The 12,803-nt window shown below is 44.8% G+C and overlaps 1 protein-coding gene across 7 annotated transcripts in view; it reads right to left on the bottom strand.

Moving 5' to 3' along the window:
- Positions 1-12,803, bottom strand: part of PKNOX2 (PBX/knotted 1 homeobox 2) — a 298,309-nt gene that overhangs the window by 34,167 nt on the left and 251,339 nt on the right. For all 7 annotated transcript variants that reach the window (XM_070782943.1, XM_070782942.1, XM_070782949.1 and 4 more), the window contains one exon: positions 2,750-2,938. In XM_070782943.1, the coding sequence (XP_070639044.1) occupies positions 2,750-2,938 (189 nt within the window). The remainder of the gene's footprint in view (positions 1-2,749; positions 2,939-12,803) is intronic.

The following is a 12,803-nucleotide window of genomic DNA, read 5'->3' as shown; positions in this document are numbered from 1 at the left end:
CGGGTATAGATATAATAATACATGAAATCCCGTCTTTGCTCAAAAAATGTTTGTTATCCAGGAGAGGAAAACAAGGCTTACACAAGTGATGATGATGCAAAGTCACATGTGATATTTACCACATAAATGGCCCGCCATGCCCAGGAGTTAGCTGAGAGAAAGGAAAGTCCAGCTTTGAGGTGGGGCGTCCAGGAGGCCTCTATGGGGAGGGCAGCCTTCTTACTGCCCTTGGCGAAGAAGCTGGGTTCGGTCCTACAGAGGTGTGGGGACATCACCCAAACACACGGGCATGGAAAAACAGTGACCTAGGAGGGCCTTGAATGTTACGTGAAAGGATGTGAAAACCCTGGGGGAGCTGGTGATGAAGTTTTTGAGCAGGAGAAGGGCTTGAACAGTGCTTTAGATGATAAAGCCAGCCGCAGAAGCCTAAGAGGTGTGCGGGTGTGAAAGCGTGTGTGTATGTGTGCGTAGGAGGGCCTCGAGGTAGCCACAGAAGAGCAGAATAGGAAGCTTTGACAGTAGCTCGTGTGTAATTACCTTATTCACCCACTGAAGCCTGAACCGAGGAGCTGGGGGCAGAGACAGGAAACGAAAGGGGCGGTCTAAGAAGCGGCAAACAGGACCACCTCGCCAAGTGTCTTCTCTCTTTTTCAGTGTCTTTGTTTTTGTCAGATTGTCTGAGCTCCCCTTTCTAAGCGGATCAGAGGCCTTTCTGCAGCGGTCACCCTAGGGCCAGCTCCACTGTCAGGCACCGATGTGATGCTTGCAGTGATAGAGATCAGAGTTCCTTCCTCTTCTCTCTAAACTCAGAGGCATTGGATGCTGGGATCCCCCAGGAAGACTGACTTCTGCAGACAGTATCGCCCATGCCTGGTTCACCCAGCACCCACGTTATCCTTCTCTACTAGTGTCTCCCAGTGACCCTGCTTCCTGCAGGATGAACCTGTTGGCCCCGGGACTCCAACATTTTGGAGGCCCCTGAGGCTACTAAGCCCCCTGGCCCTCCTTTCTTTCCCCTCTACCCTGGTACACCCTCAATGCCAGAGCTCGAGTTGGGGTTGGAGGGCCCAGAAGGGGAAACCTGGTGCCTCTCCAAGGACCTGATTATTTCCAAAGACTTGTGCTAATTTTCTGATATGATCCTCACATCTCTGTGAGGCACTAAATCCTCATTACTTTTCCTGACCGATGCATTCTAATTAGATCAACACTTAAAACAAATTCACAATAGCCACAGGATGGCTTTCCATCTCATTAACTCCTCACTTATTATTTTCATGAAAATTACTGATAAAAATGTGCATCTCCATTTGGTGAGGCCTCACAGCCTCCTCGGCTCCTATCTTGCATCTCTCCCGTCACCGGGGCTGCGCAGCGTCGCCATGGTAACCCACAATAATAGAAACTAATAAATTACAAACGAGATGCTCGTTGAGCAATTATTGTCCTCTTTTATGCAAGTTTCTTGCTAATTTTGATCATAAGGGAAAGTACAATAAGACTCTGAAGGAATGAGTCTATTTCAAGAGAATATTAGCAAGCAGAAGCCTGGGCGGCGGAGTTTAGATCTGTAATAAAGTGATTTGGTGATTTCAAGCAAAGGGAAGAGGAAATAAACTTCCTGCCTCGTGTCTCCTGCAGTACTCACTACTGAGTCCCCCAGAGATCCCCTGGGGGTGGGTTCGATGTGACTTTTGTGGTCAACATGTACAAGGCGTGGCTGGCCTTCTAGAGGTCACCCTGTCCCTTCCCCTGCCTCTGCCAACCTAGAGAAATAGATGATATGTGTTGGTCCTTAAAATTTACAGGTTAAAAATGGCATCACCTTTCTTTGGCACTCTTTCCAGCACATTTCATCAAGCATTCTTAGAAAGTTCAACTGTATCCCCAAGCCTGATTGTCTCATGGGTAGAAGGCTACTGCAAACCTCCTGTGGGATCTCCATGTGCCTGTCCTGGACTCAGAGCTCAGTGGGAGAAGGGGATGAGCCTAGGGCTTATGTAGACACCAGTGAGTTGGAAAGGTATTGCCAGGAAGCTTTTATAGTTCATAGGTTTGGGGGGAATATTCTGCCCTGGAGAGAACCCATTCTCTCCTAGAGCACAGAGTTACTGTTTCCACAGCTCCCGGTTCCCAGGATAAAGGTGGCAGGTGAATCTTGAGAGGAGGGGGTGACTTTAGGTGACTTATACAGTGGCCTTGAACCACAAGGAGACAGATGTGCCAGGGTGGGGTGAGCAACTAGAGAATGATCGGGGAAAAGCTGCCCCTTGGGAAGCTTCTGTATTCTTCTATTGAGTGGAATTCAGGAGAGGACCACTTCCCCCAAACCCTCCTGCCCAGAACACAAGAACTCATTAAACCAAAGCCCCTGGAGAATCCGAGGGGTGGTGCTGGCATGTCTGATTCCATTCCCAGCTCTGTCCTGCCTCATCCTCCAGCAAAACTCTCCATCTCCTTAACTTTTGTGCTTATTTCCTGCAATTTCTTGGACCCGGAAGCCAGGAGTCGCTTTGAACATTGTCCCTCTCAGATTTAGTCATTTTCTAGGGAATATTGATGCCCTGGCGTGGTGAGCACTGGGCTTTCGAGGGTCTGGCTGCCTGAAAATAGCAGGAGGAATGGACCAGAGGATGCATCTCATGATGAAAGGATCCAGTGACTCTAAACCATTTCCCTAAACCACGGGACCTTCTGATACCTGGCTTTGGAGCCTGGCTAGGAGTGAGGACCCAGTGCTCTGTGTTACCTGTGAGTGAAGGTTTATGGAGGGCTGGTTGGGGGAGTAGGGTCCCCCGAGGTCGTTCCTGAGCAGATTATCACTGTGCATCTTGGTTTTGAGGCAGGTGATGTACCGGTTACAAAAGTCCTTGCAGAGTTCATTGACTTTCTCCAGCTCCAGCAGGTGGATCCTCAGCACCTGGATCGCCTTCACCATCTGTGGAGAGGAAAGATAGGTGAGCTCAGGTGTGTCCGGATTCCAGTCCCCTCACTGTCTTGACCCTTGAACCCCAAGCACACCAGCAGAGAGAAGCCCTGCTCTGGCGATGGAGGATTTAAATTCTCTCTGTGGGTACATGCAGATTGTTAGCTTGTATTTTTAAATGCACAGATTTTTTTTTTTTTTTACTTAAAAAAAAAATCTATACACAGCTACCCTGGGTCTTTGTTGCTGCACGCAGGTTTCTCTAGCTGCGGCGAGAGGGGGCTACTCTCTAGTTGCGGTGCCCGGGCTTCTCATTGCAGTGGCTTCTCTTGTTGCAGAGTGCAGGCTCTAGGCACTTGGGCTTCAGTAGCTGTGGTGTATGGGCTTAGTTGCCCCGAGGCACCTGGAATCTTCCTAGGCTCGGAATTGAACCCATATGCCCTGCATTGGCAGGCAGAGTCTTATCCACTGGACCACCAGGAAAGCCCCTGTTTACTTTTTTGAGCCTCCTGTTATCATAGCTGTAATGAGGGCAGATGTGCTATTCTGAGAACAGCCTTAGAGATGGAAGGCCAGGTTTCCAGCTCTGGGCCTGCCTGTCTGTGTGGCCTTGGTCAAGTGCGTAAGTTCTGTACCTTACTACCTGACAGCTGGACGCAATGACGCCCTTCCTGACAGCTGTGCAGGATTGCAGAAAGGAGCGTCTTAGGGAAGGCACAAGATTCGAAGGGTGTGGCCCTGAACCGGCATGAGGAAGACAGGGATCAGAGCTTCTGGTAAGAGCCCCAAGAGGCCAGGGACCGGCTATTCTTAGACGCGTGGTCTGAGGGCCTCATGTGACGCCAGTCACCGTGCAGACACCCCATCAACGCTTGTTGACTGACCGCGTCATCCAGCGTGACTGAGCTGGGCGCTGGGATACTCAACTGTCTGCGCTGGCTTTTTCCATACCCTTCGGGTGGTTGTACGTGAGCCTGCCGCCTCTTCAAATGGACCTTCCTAACCTTTCAAGGCAAGAGGCTATTTCTCAATTGAACCTTTTCTTTTTATTGTTGCTATTATTATAAAAAGAAAGCACTATGGGAAGTAAGGAAAACAGAGGATGAAAAAGGCTGCCCTTGACCCAATCACCCTAGAACATAATGGGTTTTCTGGGGGAGGGGTTCACATGCACATATGTCAACACAGTTTCAGTCACTTGGCACACACAATTTTGTTTCCTGTTTCTCCCCTTAGTTTACCAGATGTGTTTTTCTAAGTGGCAGCATTGTTTTCTCTATTCTCGCTTCTAGCCTGTGGGTTTCTAGAAGGGAGACGTGGCATCTAATTTGCTTATCCTGTTATTGTGGTTATTAACACATGTGGATACTGAGTATATAGTTCTCGAATGGGTAAAAGTTATTGAGTAAATATATTTTAAATTATTGCATACCATTCCATGCAATAATAAAGATAATAATATAATAAAATAATGAAAAAAATAATAAAAATTCCATGGGGCTTCCCCGTGACTCAGACAGCAAAGAATCTGCCTGCAATGCAGGAGACCTAGGTTCAATCCCTGGGTCAGGAAGATCCTCTGGATAAGGGAATGGCAACCCCCTCCAATATTCTTGCCTGGAGAATTCTGTGGACAGAGGAGCCTGGTGGGCTTCAGTCCATGGGATCGCAAAGAATCAGACACGACTTAGCGACTAACAGCAATAACATATCATTCCATGTGTGTGCCTTACTTAGCCAATTCCTTATTGTTGGGCATTTAGGTTAATTCCAATTTTTCAACTTTATAAAAAATGTTAAGTGAGTATTTTCCAACTTTACAGCTTATTAATCCTTCTTCATTATTTCCTTAGGACAAGATACCAAAAGTGATCGGGAAAAAAAATCTATGGACATTCTTTTGGTTCGTGGTAGATATGGCCAAATCACTTTTCAAATAAAGATGTTGGAGCAATTGGCCATCTACAAGCAAAACAGTGGATTTTCACATCTTACACAAAAATTAACTCAAAGACCAAAACATAAGGCATAAAACTGTAAAATTTTTAAGAAAGAAAAAAAAGAAACACAAGAGAAAATAATCAGGACAGAGGGCTAGGCAAAGAAGTCTTAGATTTGACACCAAAAACATGACCCAGAAAAGGGAAACTTGATGAATTGAAACTTATCAAAGTGTAAAATGTTTGCTCTTCAAAAGACCCTGTGAAGAAGATGAAAAGACAAACTACAGAACAGGAGAAAATATCTGAAAAACACGCATCTGACAAAGGACTTATATCTAGAATATATAAAGAACTCTCAAAACTAACCAGTAAAATAACAAGCAATCCAATTAGAACATGGGCAAAAGACAACATCAGACATTTCACTGAGGAGGATACATAGATGGCAAATAGCCGCATGAAAAGATGTTCAGAATTACCAGGGAAGAGTCTTCTCTGGCGGCTCAAATGGTAAAGAATCTTCCTGCAAAGCAGGAGAGCCAGGTTCCATCCCTGAGTTGGGAAGATCCCCTGGAGGAGGGCATGGCAACCCACTCCAGTACTCTTGTGTGGAGAATCCCACGGACAGAGAAGCCTGGTGGGCTACAGTCCATGGGGTCACAAAGAGTTAGATACAACTGAAGTGACTTAGCACACATGCATGCATCATCAAGGAAATGCAACTTACAACCACAGTAAGGTGTCACCACACACCTATCAGAGTGGTTAACATTAAAAATAGAGATAACACTAAATGTTGGCAAGGAATTAGAAACTGGATCACTCATGTGTAACTGGTGGATATAAAAAATGGTCCAGCCACTCTGGAAAACAGCAGAATAGTTGATTACAAAACTGAATATATACCATCCAGCTCAGCAGTTGCATTCTTGGGCATTTATCCCAGAGACACAAAAACATGTGTTCACCTCAAAACGTGTATATTCAAAGAAATCTTATTTTTAATAACCCCAAGCTGGAAACAACCAAAATACACCTCAACAGGTGAATGGATAAAGAAACTATGGTACATCTGTATCATGAAATCATACTTAGCAACAAAAACAAACCACTGATATACTCAACTACTTGGATGGATTTAAATGGAATGATGCTGAGAAAAAAAGCCAGTCTCAGAAGGCTACATACATAATGCCATTTATACAACATTCTTTTCTTCTGTTTTTATATATAGAACATTCTTTAAATGACTAAATTGTAGAGATAGAGAACAGGTCAGTGATGGCTAGGGGGGATGGTGGGGGAGGGAGGGAGGGACTGCTCTGTATCTTGACAGTCGTAGTATCTCCATGAATACACACGTGACAAAGTGGCACAAACTAAACACACACGCATACCGCTATGATGATGTGTAACACTAGTGAAACCTGAATAAGTTTGGCGGTCATACCATTGTCATTTCCTGGCTGTGAAACTGTCCTCTAGCCATGCAGAAAGGGAATCAGGTCTTCGCTATACTAATTCTTACAGCTGCATGTGAATCTACAGTTACATCAAAATAAAAAGTAAAAAGAAAAGGTGGTTGCCTTCCAAGACGATTGATGCTGACATAAGCCATGTAGAGGCGTCTTACGTTAATCCCACACTCCTAGCTTTTGGCCAACATCTTGATGCCCAGGAAGTCTTGTAAGGGCATCGCTCCCAGAGAATCCTATTGTCCAGGTGTGTTGGCCACACCCTCCCTGAGCCTCATCAGCATTTCAAGTGGAGAGTGATAGAGGAGCCCCCAGACTCTCATCTGGATTGTCTAATAGGTAGGGATTCAGTTCAGTTCAGTTGCTCAGTCGTGTCCGACTCTGCAGCCCTATGGATTGCAGCACGCCAGGCCTCCCTGTCCATCACCAACTCCCTGAGTTTACTCAAACTCATGTCCATTGAGTCGGCGATGCCATCCAACTATCTCATCCTCGGTCGTTCCTTCTCCTCCCGCCTTCAATCTTTCCCAGCATCAGGGTCTTTTCTAATGAGTCACTTCTTCACATCAGGTGGCCAAAGTATTGGAATTTCAGCTTCAGCATCGGTCCTTCCAGTGAATATTCAGGACTGATTTCCTTTAGGATGGACTGGTTGGATATCCTTTCAGTCCAAGGGACTCTCAAGGGTCTTTTCAAAAGCACCAATTCTTCGGTGATCAACTTTCTTTATAGGGACAGGGATTGTGCTTGGCTAATTAAAGGTTCTTGGAGAATTAGATGAAGTATCACTCAGAGGCAGAAACTGACAAATATATATTTTCCTCAGTAATCAATGTAAAGAAATAAGAGGAAAACAATAGAATGGGAAAGACTAGAGATCTCTTCAAGAAAATTAGAGATACCAGGGGAACATTTCATGCAAAGATGGGCACAATAAAAGACAGAAACGGTATGGACCTAACAGAAGCAGAAGATATTAAGATGAGGTGGCAAGAATACACAGAAGAGCTATACAAAAAAGAACTTAATAACCAGATAACAATGATGGTGTGATCACTCACCTAGAGCCAGACATCTTGGAGTGTGAAGTTAAGTGGGCCTTGGAAAGCATCACTACGAACAAAGCTAGTGGAGGTGATGGAATTCCAGCTGAATATTTCAAATCCTAAAAGATGATGCTGTGAAAATGCTGCACTCAATATGCCAGCAAATTTGGAAAACTCAGCAGTGGCCACAGGACTGGAAAAGGTCCATTTTCATTCCAATCCTAAAGATGGGCAATCCCAAAGAATGTTCAAACTACTGCACAATTGCACTCATTTCATAAGTGGGCAAAATAATGCTCAGAATTCTCCAAGCATGGCTTCATCAGTATGTGAACCAGAACTTTCAAGCTGGATTTAGAAAAGGCAGAGGAACCAGAGATCAAATTGCCAACATCTGTTGGATCATAGAAAAAGCAAGAGAGTTCCAGAAAAACATCTACTTCTGCTTCAATGACTGTGTTAAAGCCTTTAACTGTGTAGATCACAACAAACTGTGGAAAATTCTTCAAGAGATGGGAGTACCAGACCATCTTACCTTACCTACCACCTTACCTGACCTGTATGCAGGTCAAGAAGCAACAGTTAGAACTGAACATGGAACAACAGACTGGTTCCAAATTGGGAAAGGAGTATGTCAAGGCTGTATATTGACACCCTGCATATTTAGCTTATATGCAGTGTACATCATGCAAAATGCCGGACTGGATGAAGCACAAGCTGGAATCAAGATTGTCAGGAGAAATATCAATAACTTCAGATATACAGATGACATCACCCTTATTGCAGAACATGAAGAGGTACTAAAGAGCCTCTTGATGAAAGTGAAAGAGGAGAGTGAAAAAGCTGGCTTAAAATTCAACATTCAAAAAACGAAGATTATAGCATCTGATCCTATCACTTCACGGCAAATAGATGGGGAAACAATGGAAACAGTGACAGATTTCATTTTCTTGGGCTCTAAAATCACTGCAGATGGTAACTGCAGCCATGAAATTAAAAGGCACTTGCTCCTTAGAAGAAAAGCTATGACCAACTTAGGCAGCATATTAAAAAGCAGAGACATTACTTTGCCAACAAAGGTCCATCTAGTCAAAGCCACGGTTTCTCCAGTAGTCATGTATGAATGTGAGAGTTGGACTATAAAATAAGCTGAGCACCGAAGAATTAATGCTTTTGAACTGTAGTGCTGGAGAAGACTCTTTAGAGTCCCTTGGACTACAAGATCAAACCAGTCAATCCTAAAGAAAATCAGTTCTGAATATTCATTGGAAGGAACGATGCTGAAGCTGAAGCTCCAATACTTTGGCCACCTGATACAAAGAGCTGACTCATTAGAAAAGACTCTGATGCTGGGAAAGATTGAAAGCAGGAGAAGGGGATGACAGAAGATGAGATGGTGGGATGGCATCACCGGCTCAATGGACAAGAGTTTGAGCAAGCTCTGGGAGATGGTGAAAGACAGGGAGGCCTGGTGTGCTGCTGTCCATAGGGTCGCAAAGAGTTGGACACAACTGAGTGACTGAACAACAGCTTTCGATAGGCACCAAGAACTAGATATCTAGCGCCTCTATCAGTACAATCTCTCTCAATTTTAAAAAATATTTGCGTATTTGTCTGAGCCAGGTCTTAGTTGCACTATGTGGGATCTGGTTCCCTGACCAGGGATCAAACCAGGTCCCCTGCATCGGGAGGGTGGAGTCTTAGCTGCTGGATCAGCAGGGAAGTCCCTACAACCTCCCTTAATTTAACATTATTATTTCGACAAATAGTAAGTCTCATTAAATGCCAAACGCTGTACAAGACCTCTCACTCGAATAAGATGCCAGTCAGCTTTGTCTTCTCCAGCCAAAATAATCCCAATTCCTTAAACCTTTCTTCTTTTTCTCCTCCCTCTCTTCCTTCTTCCTTCCATCCTTTCATTTCTTCTTTCCTCTTTCTCCGAGCTTTCCTTAACTGGACTTTTTCCTTTTCAATCAACATTTACTCACTTTAAAATCTTTCTGTGAATACACACACATACACACACACACACAGGAAAGTACACATACCTATAGTCGATAAATACTTCTTATGTAAAAAGAATCAGAAAATACAATTAAATAGAACAAAAGAAAATCTACACAGAATAGCTTTGCTCAGATGAAATACACGTGCAATGTGTTTAAATCAGATCTGATGCACAGTGGCCGAAAGTGGACCTACCTTTTGGTTTAATGAAGCACAGGTGAAGGATTACTTTTTTATGAGATAACAGACTTGGTTTAAAGATTTAAGAACATAGAGTAAATCACAATGGTATTCCAAGGCAATGAATATGTAGGATCTATTCAGTATTAGAGAAAAAAGTGGGCAATGCCATTAATATGGGGCAGCTGCCTGGCAGAGCACAAAGCCTGTGGGATTTACCGTCAGCCCAGATTTGAGCCCAGGCCTACTGTTTACAGATTGAGTGACACTGGGCTAATTCCATGACTTCCCTTAGCCTCAGTCTTCCTCATCCCTGACTCACAGGATTTGATTAGGGCTAAAAGAGATAATAATGTGAAAGTGCTTTATAAACCACAGGGAACCAAAGGCATATACATTTTTGCAACCTCTTTTAATGATTTCTAATATCCTGTTGGCTTTTCTATTGCTATTCCATTTTCAGAGAGTGGAAAAATAATCATCCCCAGTTTTTTCTTCTATATTTATGTTTCGTGAATCATCCTCTAGCTTATTTCTAATGCAATTTTGGGTTTTTGCCTCTAAATCAGAATAAAACTCTGGTGTATTAAACTATTTCCCTAAGTGATCGATGTCATGTAAAAGGTTATTCCAAATCTTCTAGTGCAATGAACAGTTCCATTTAATTTAATATCATCAACAACTGTGATGAATGTATCCTTAATTCCTTTTCTCCCAGTTTGGCTTCATCTTTTAGCTTCTCTCCCCACCCTTCTCTTTCAAAATACTAATTAAAAAAGCAGCCCTCTTTTTCTAAGTAGCATCCTTCACTAAAGCAAAACAAGCTGCACTCTTACATTTTAGTCTCATATAGCACACGGGCCCCACATGCGTGTGTGTGCTCAGTCGGGTCTGACTCTTTGTGACCCCGTGGACTGTAGCCCGCCAGGCTCCTCTGTCCATGGGATTCTCCAGGCAAGAATACTAGAGTGGGTTGCCATTTCCTCCTCCAAGGGATCTTCCTGAACCAGGGATCACTTAGGTCTGAACCTGCATCACTTAAGGCTTCCTGCATTGGCAGGTGGATTCTTTACCCCAAGGGCCACCTGAGAAGCCCGCATGGCCTCACAAGTCTCAGGAAAGCCCACAGGATGGGACGAGCCTCTCTTTCTCCGGAAAGTCCCTTGGTGTGATGTCCTAAATCTATTATTTTCTGTCTGAGTATTTGGAACCAGACCTTTAACTTCATCTGTAACATGTAAGCTGATCAATAATACACCAAAGAGCTGTTGTGAACAGCTTCACATGGTTGAATGAAACCATGTACACGTGTGTCCTGGGCACACAGCAACTGTGTTGTATGTCGATTATTTACATCAACGTGCCCCTCCCTCCTCCATCAAGCACTTTTCTGAAAAGTGGCCTCTCTTGTAAGCTTGCGACCTCTTCATTTGATAATAATAAATCCTTGCCTTTCAAAGCATTTACATACATAGCATTTTACAATATGCAAAACGCTTCTCTCTCCATTACTTCATTTGAGTCGCATAAACCTGCAGACCCACAGGCACGGTTATCATTCTCCTGGAGAACAGGAAATCAAGACCCAGGGGTTAGGTAACCTGCGAAATTCCAGGCAGCAATTAGGGAGTAGCTCTGCCCTGGAGGGTAGACTCCTTTTTCCCTCTCCTTCTTCTGCATTTTGGGAAGCTGGAATAGTCTGCTTCACGTACAGATGAATCGGTAAACATGCATTCCTTCAAGTGCTCTGAAGTGCTTCCTGTGTGTCACTAGGGCAGCCGGAGAAGGCAATGGCACCCCACTCCAGTACTCTTGCCTGGAAAATCCCATGGATGGAGGAGCCTGGTAGGCTGCAGTCCATGGGGTCGCTAAGAGTCGGGCACGACTGAGCGGCTTCACTTTCACTTTTCACCTTCATGCATTGGAGAAGGAAATGGCAACCCACTTCAGTGTTCTTGCCTGGAGAATCCCAGGGATGGGCGAGCCTGGTAGGCTACCGTCTATGGGGTCACACAGAGTTGGACACGACTGAAGTGACTTAGCATAGCATAGGGCAGCCAAAGCTAAAATCTAATTGGGAATTTTTCCAGGCCAGCCCAGCCTGGCCTGAGCAGTTGGAAGGGTGGGGTCCCTGGAACAAGGCCTGGAACATGGAAGAAAGGTGAAGACCAGGGGCTAGAGACTGCCAGATGACTGAGGAAGAGGACGAGCACTTAGGGAGGCTGCCACGCAGGACAAGTTAAATACTTTTAAGTCACAATGTGGCACTTCCCCCGCCTCCTCCTCAGACTCTGGAGAGGCCTTGTGGTTCAGGGAAAAGAGGTGGGCTTCAGGAGCTAGACAAATCCCAGCTCTGTAACTTAGTGACTACAGGGTTCTCAGTCTTGGATTCTCCCTTCTGTAAAATGGGTATAATGATAACCCCTCCCAGGGCTATCTCGAGAATTAAATAGCAGAGCTGGGTGCTAGGAAATAGTGGATTTTGGAGGCTGAGTCTGGGGCCCTCCACCTTCTGGGATGCCCTGCAGGACTCACATGATCTCTGTACTTCCTTGTTCTCATCTGTAAAATGGGATCATAACAGCAACTCCCTCAACATCATACTGAGGATGGAAGGAGATTTGGCCAGAAAAGAACTAAAGACGAGTGCAGAGGAAGTACTAAGAAAAGACGGCGTCTAGGGCCGCATAATTGCTGAGTGTGGGCCAGGGCTCCATGCCTGTATTTGACTCACGTTTGAGCTGCGTGGTCTTGAGCTATGATTTCACCTCATGTCGCAAGATCCTCATCTTAGTGAAAGTCGCTCAGTCCTGCCCAACTCTTTGTGACTCCGTAGACTGCAGCCCGCCAGGCTCCCCTGTCCATGGAATTCTCCAGGCAAGAATACTGAAGTGGGTAGCCATTCCCTTCTCCAGGGCATCTTTCTGACCCAGGGATTGAACTTGGTTCTCCTGTGTTGCAGGCAGATTCTTTACCATCTGAGCCACTAGGCTTCTCTCATCTTTAAGCCCTCTCATCTTAAAATAGGGATAGTAATAATCTGTGCCTTGTGGGTCTGAAAAGAGGATTAAATAAGATAATACAGGTGTAGTGTTTAGGACAACGGCACCTGGAACCCAGTAAGTATGCTATAAATGTTATTTATTACTGGCTTTGATTATTATTTCCTTTCCCTGTTCTGGGGTCTTGTGGGATTTTCTACTCCTGTCGAGGTGAAGAGGGTCTG

Source organism: Bos indicus, chromosome 29 (assembly GCF_029378745.1).
Source record: "Bos indicus isolate NIAB-ARS_2022 breed Sahiwal x Tharparkar chromosome 29, NIAB-ARS_B.indTharparkar_mat_pri_1.0, whole genome shotgun sequence".
In the NCBI taxonomy this organism is placed as follows: domain Eukaryota; kingdom Metazoa; phylum Chordata; class Mammalia; order Artiodactyla; family Bovidae; genus Bos; species Bos indicus.
Note: the sequence above shows the minus strand (reverse complement) of the source record. Positions and strands in the feature narration are given on the sequence as shown.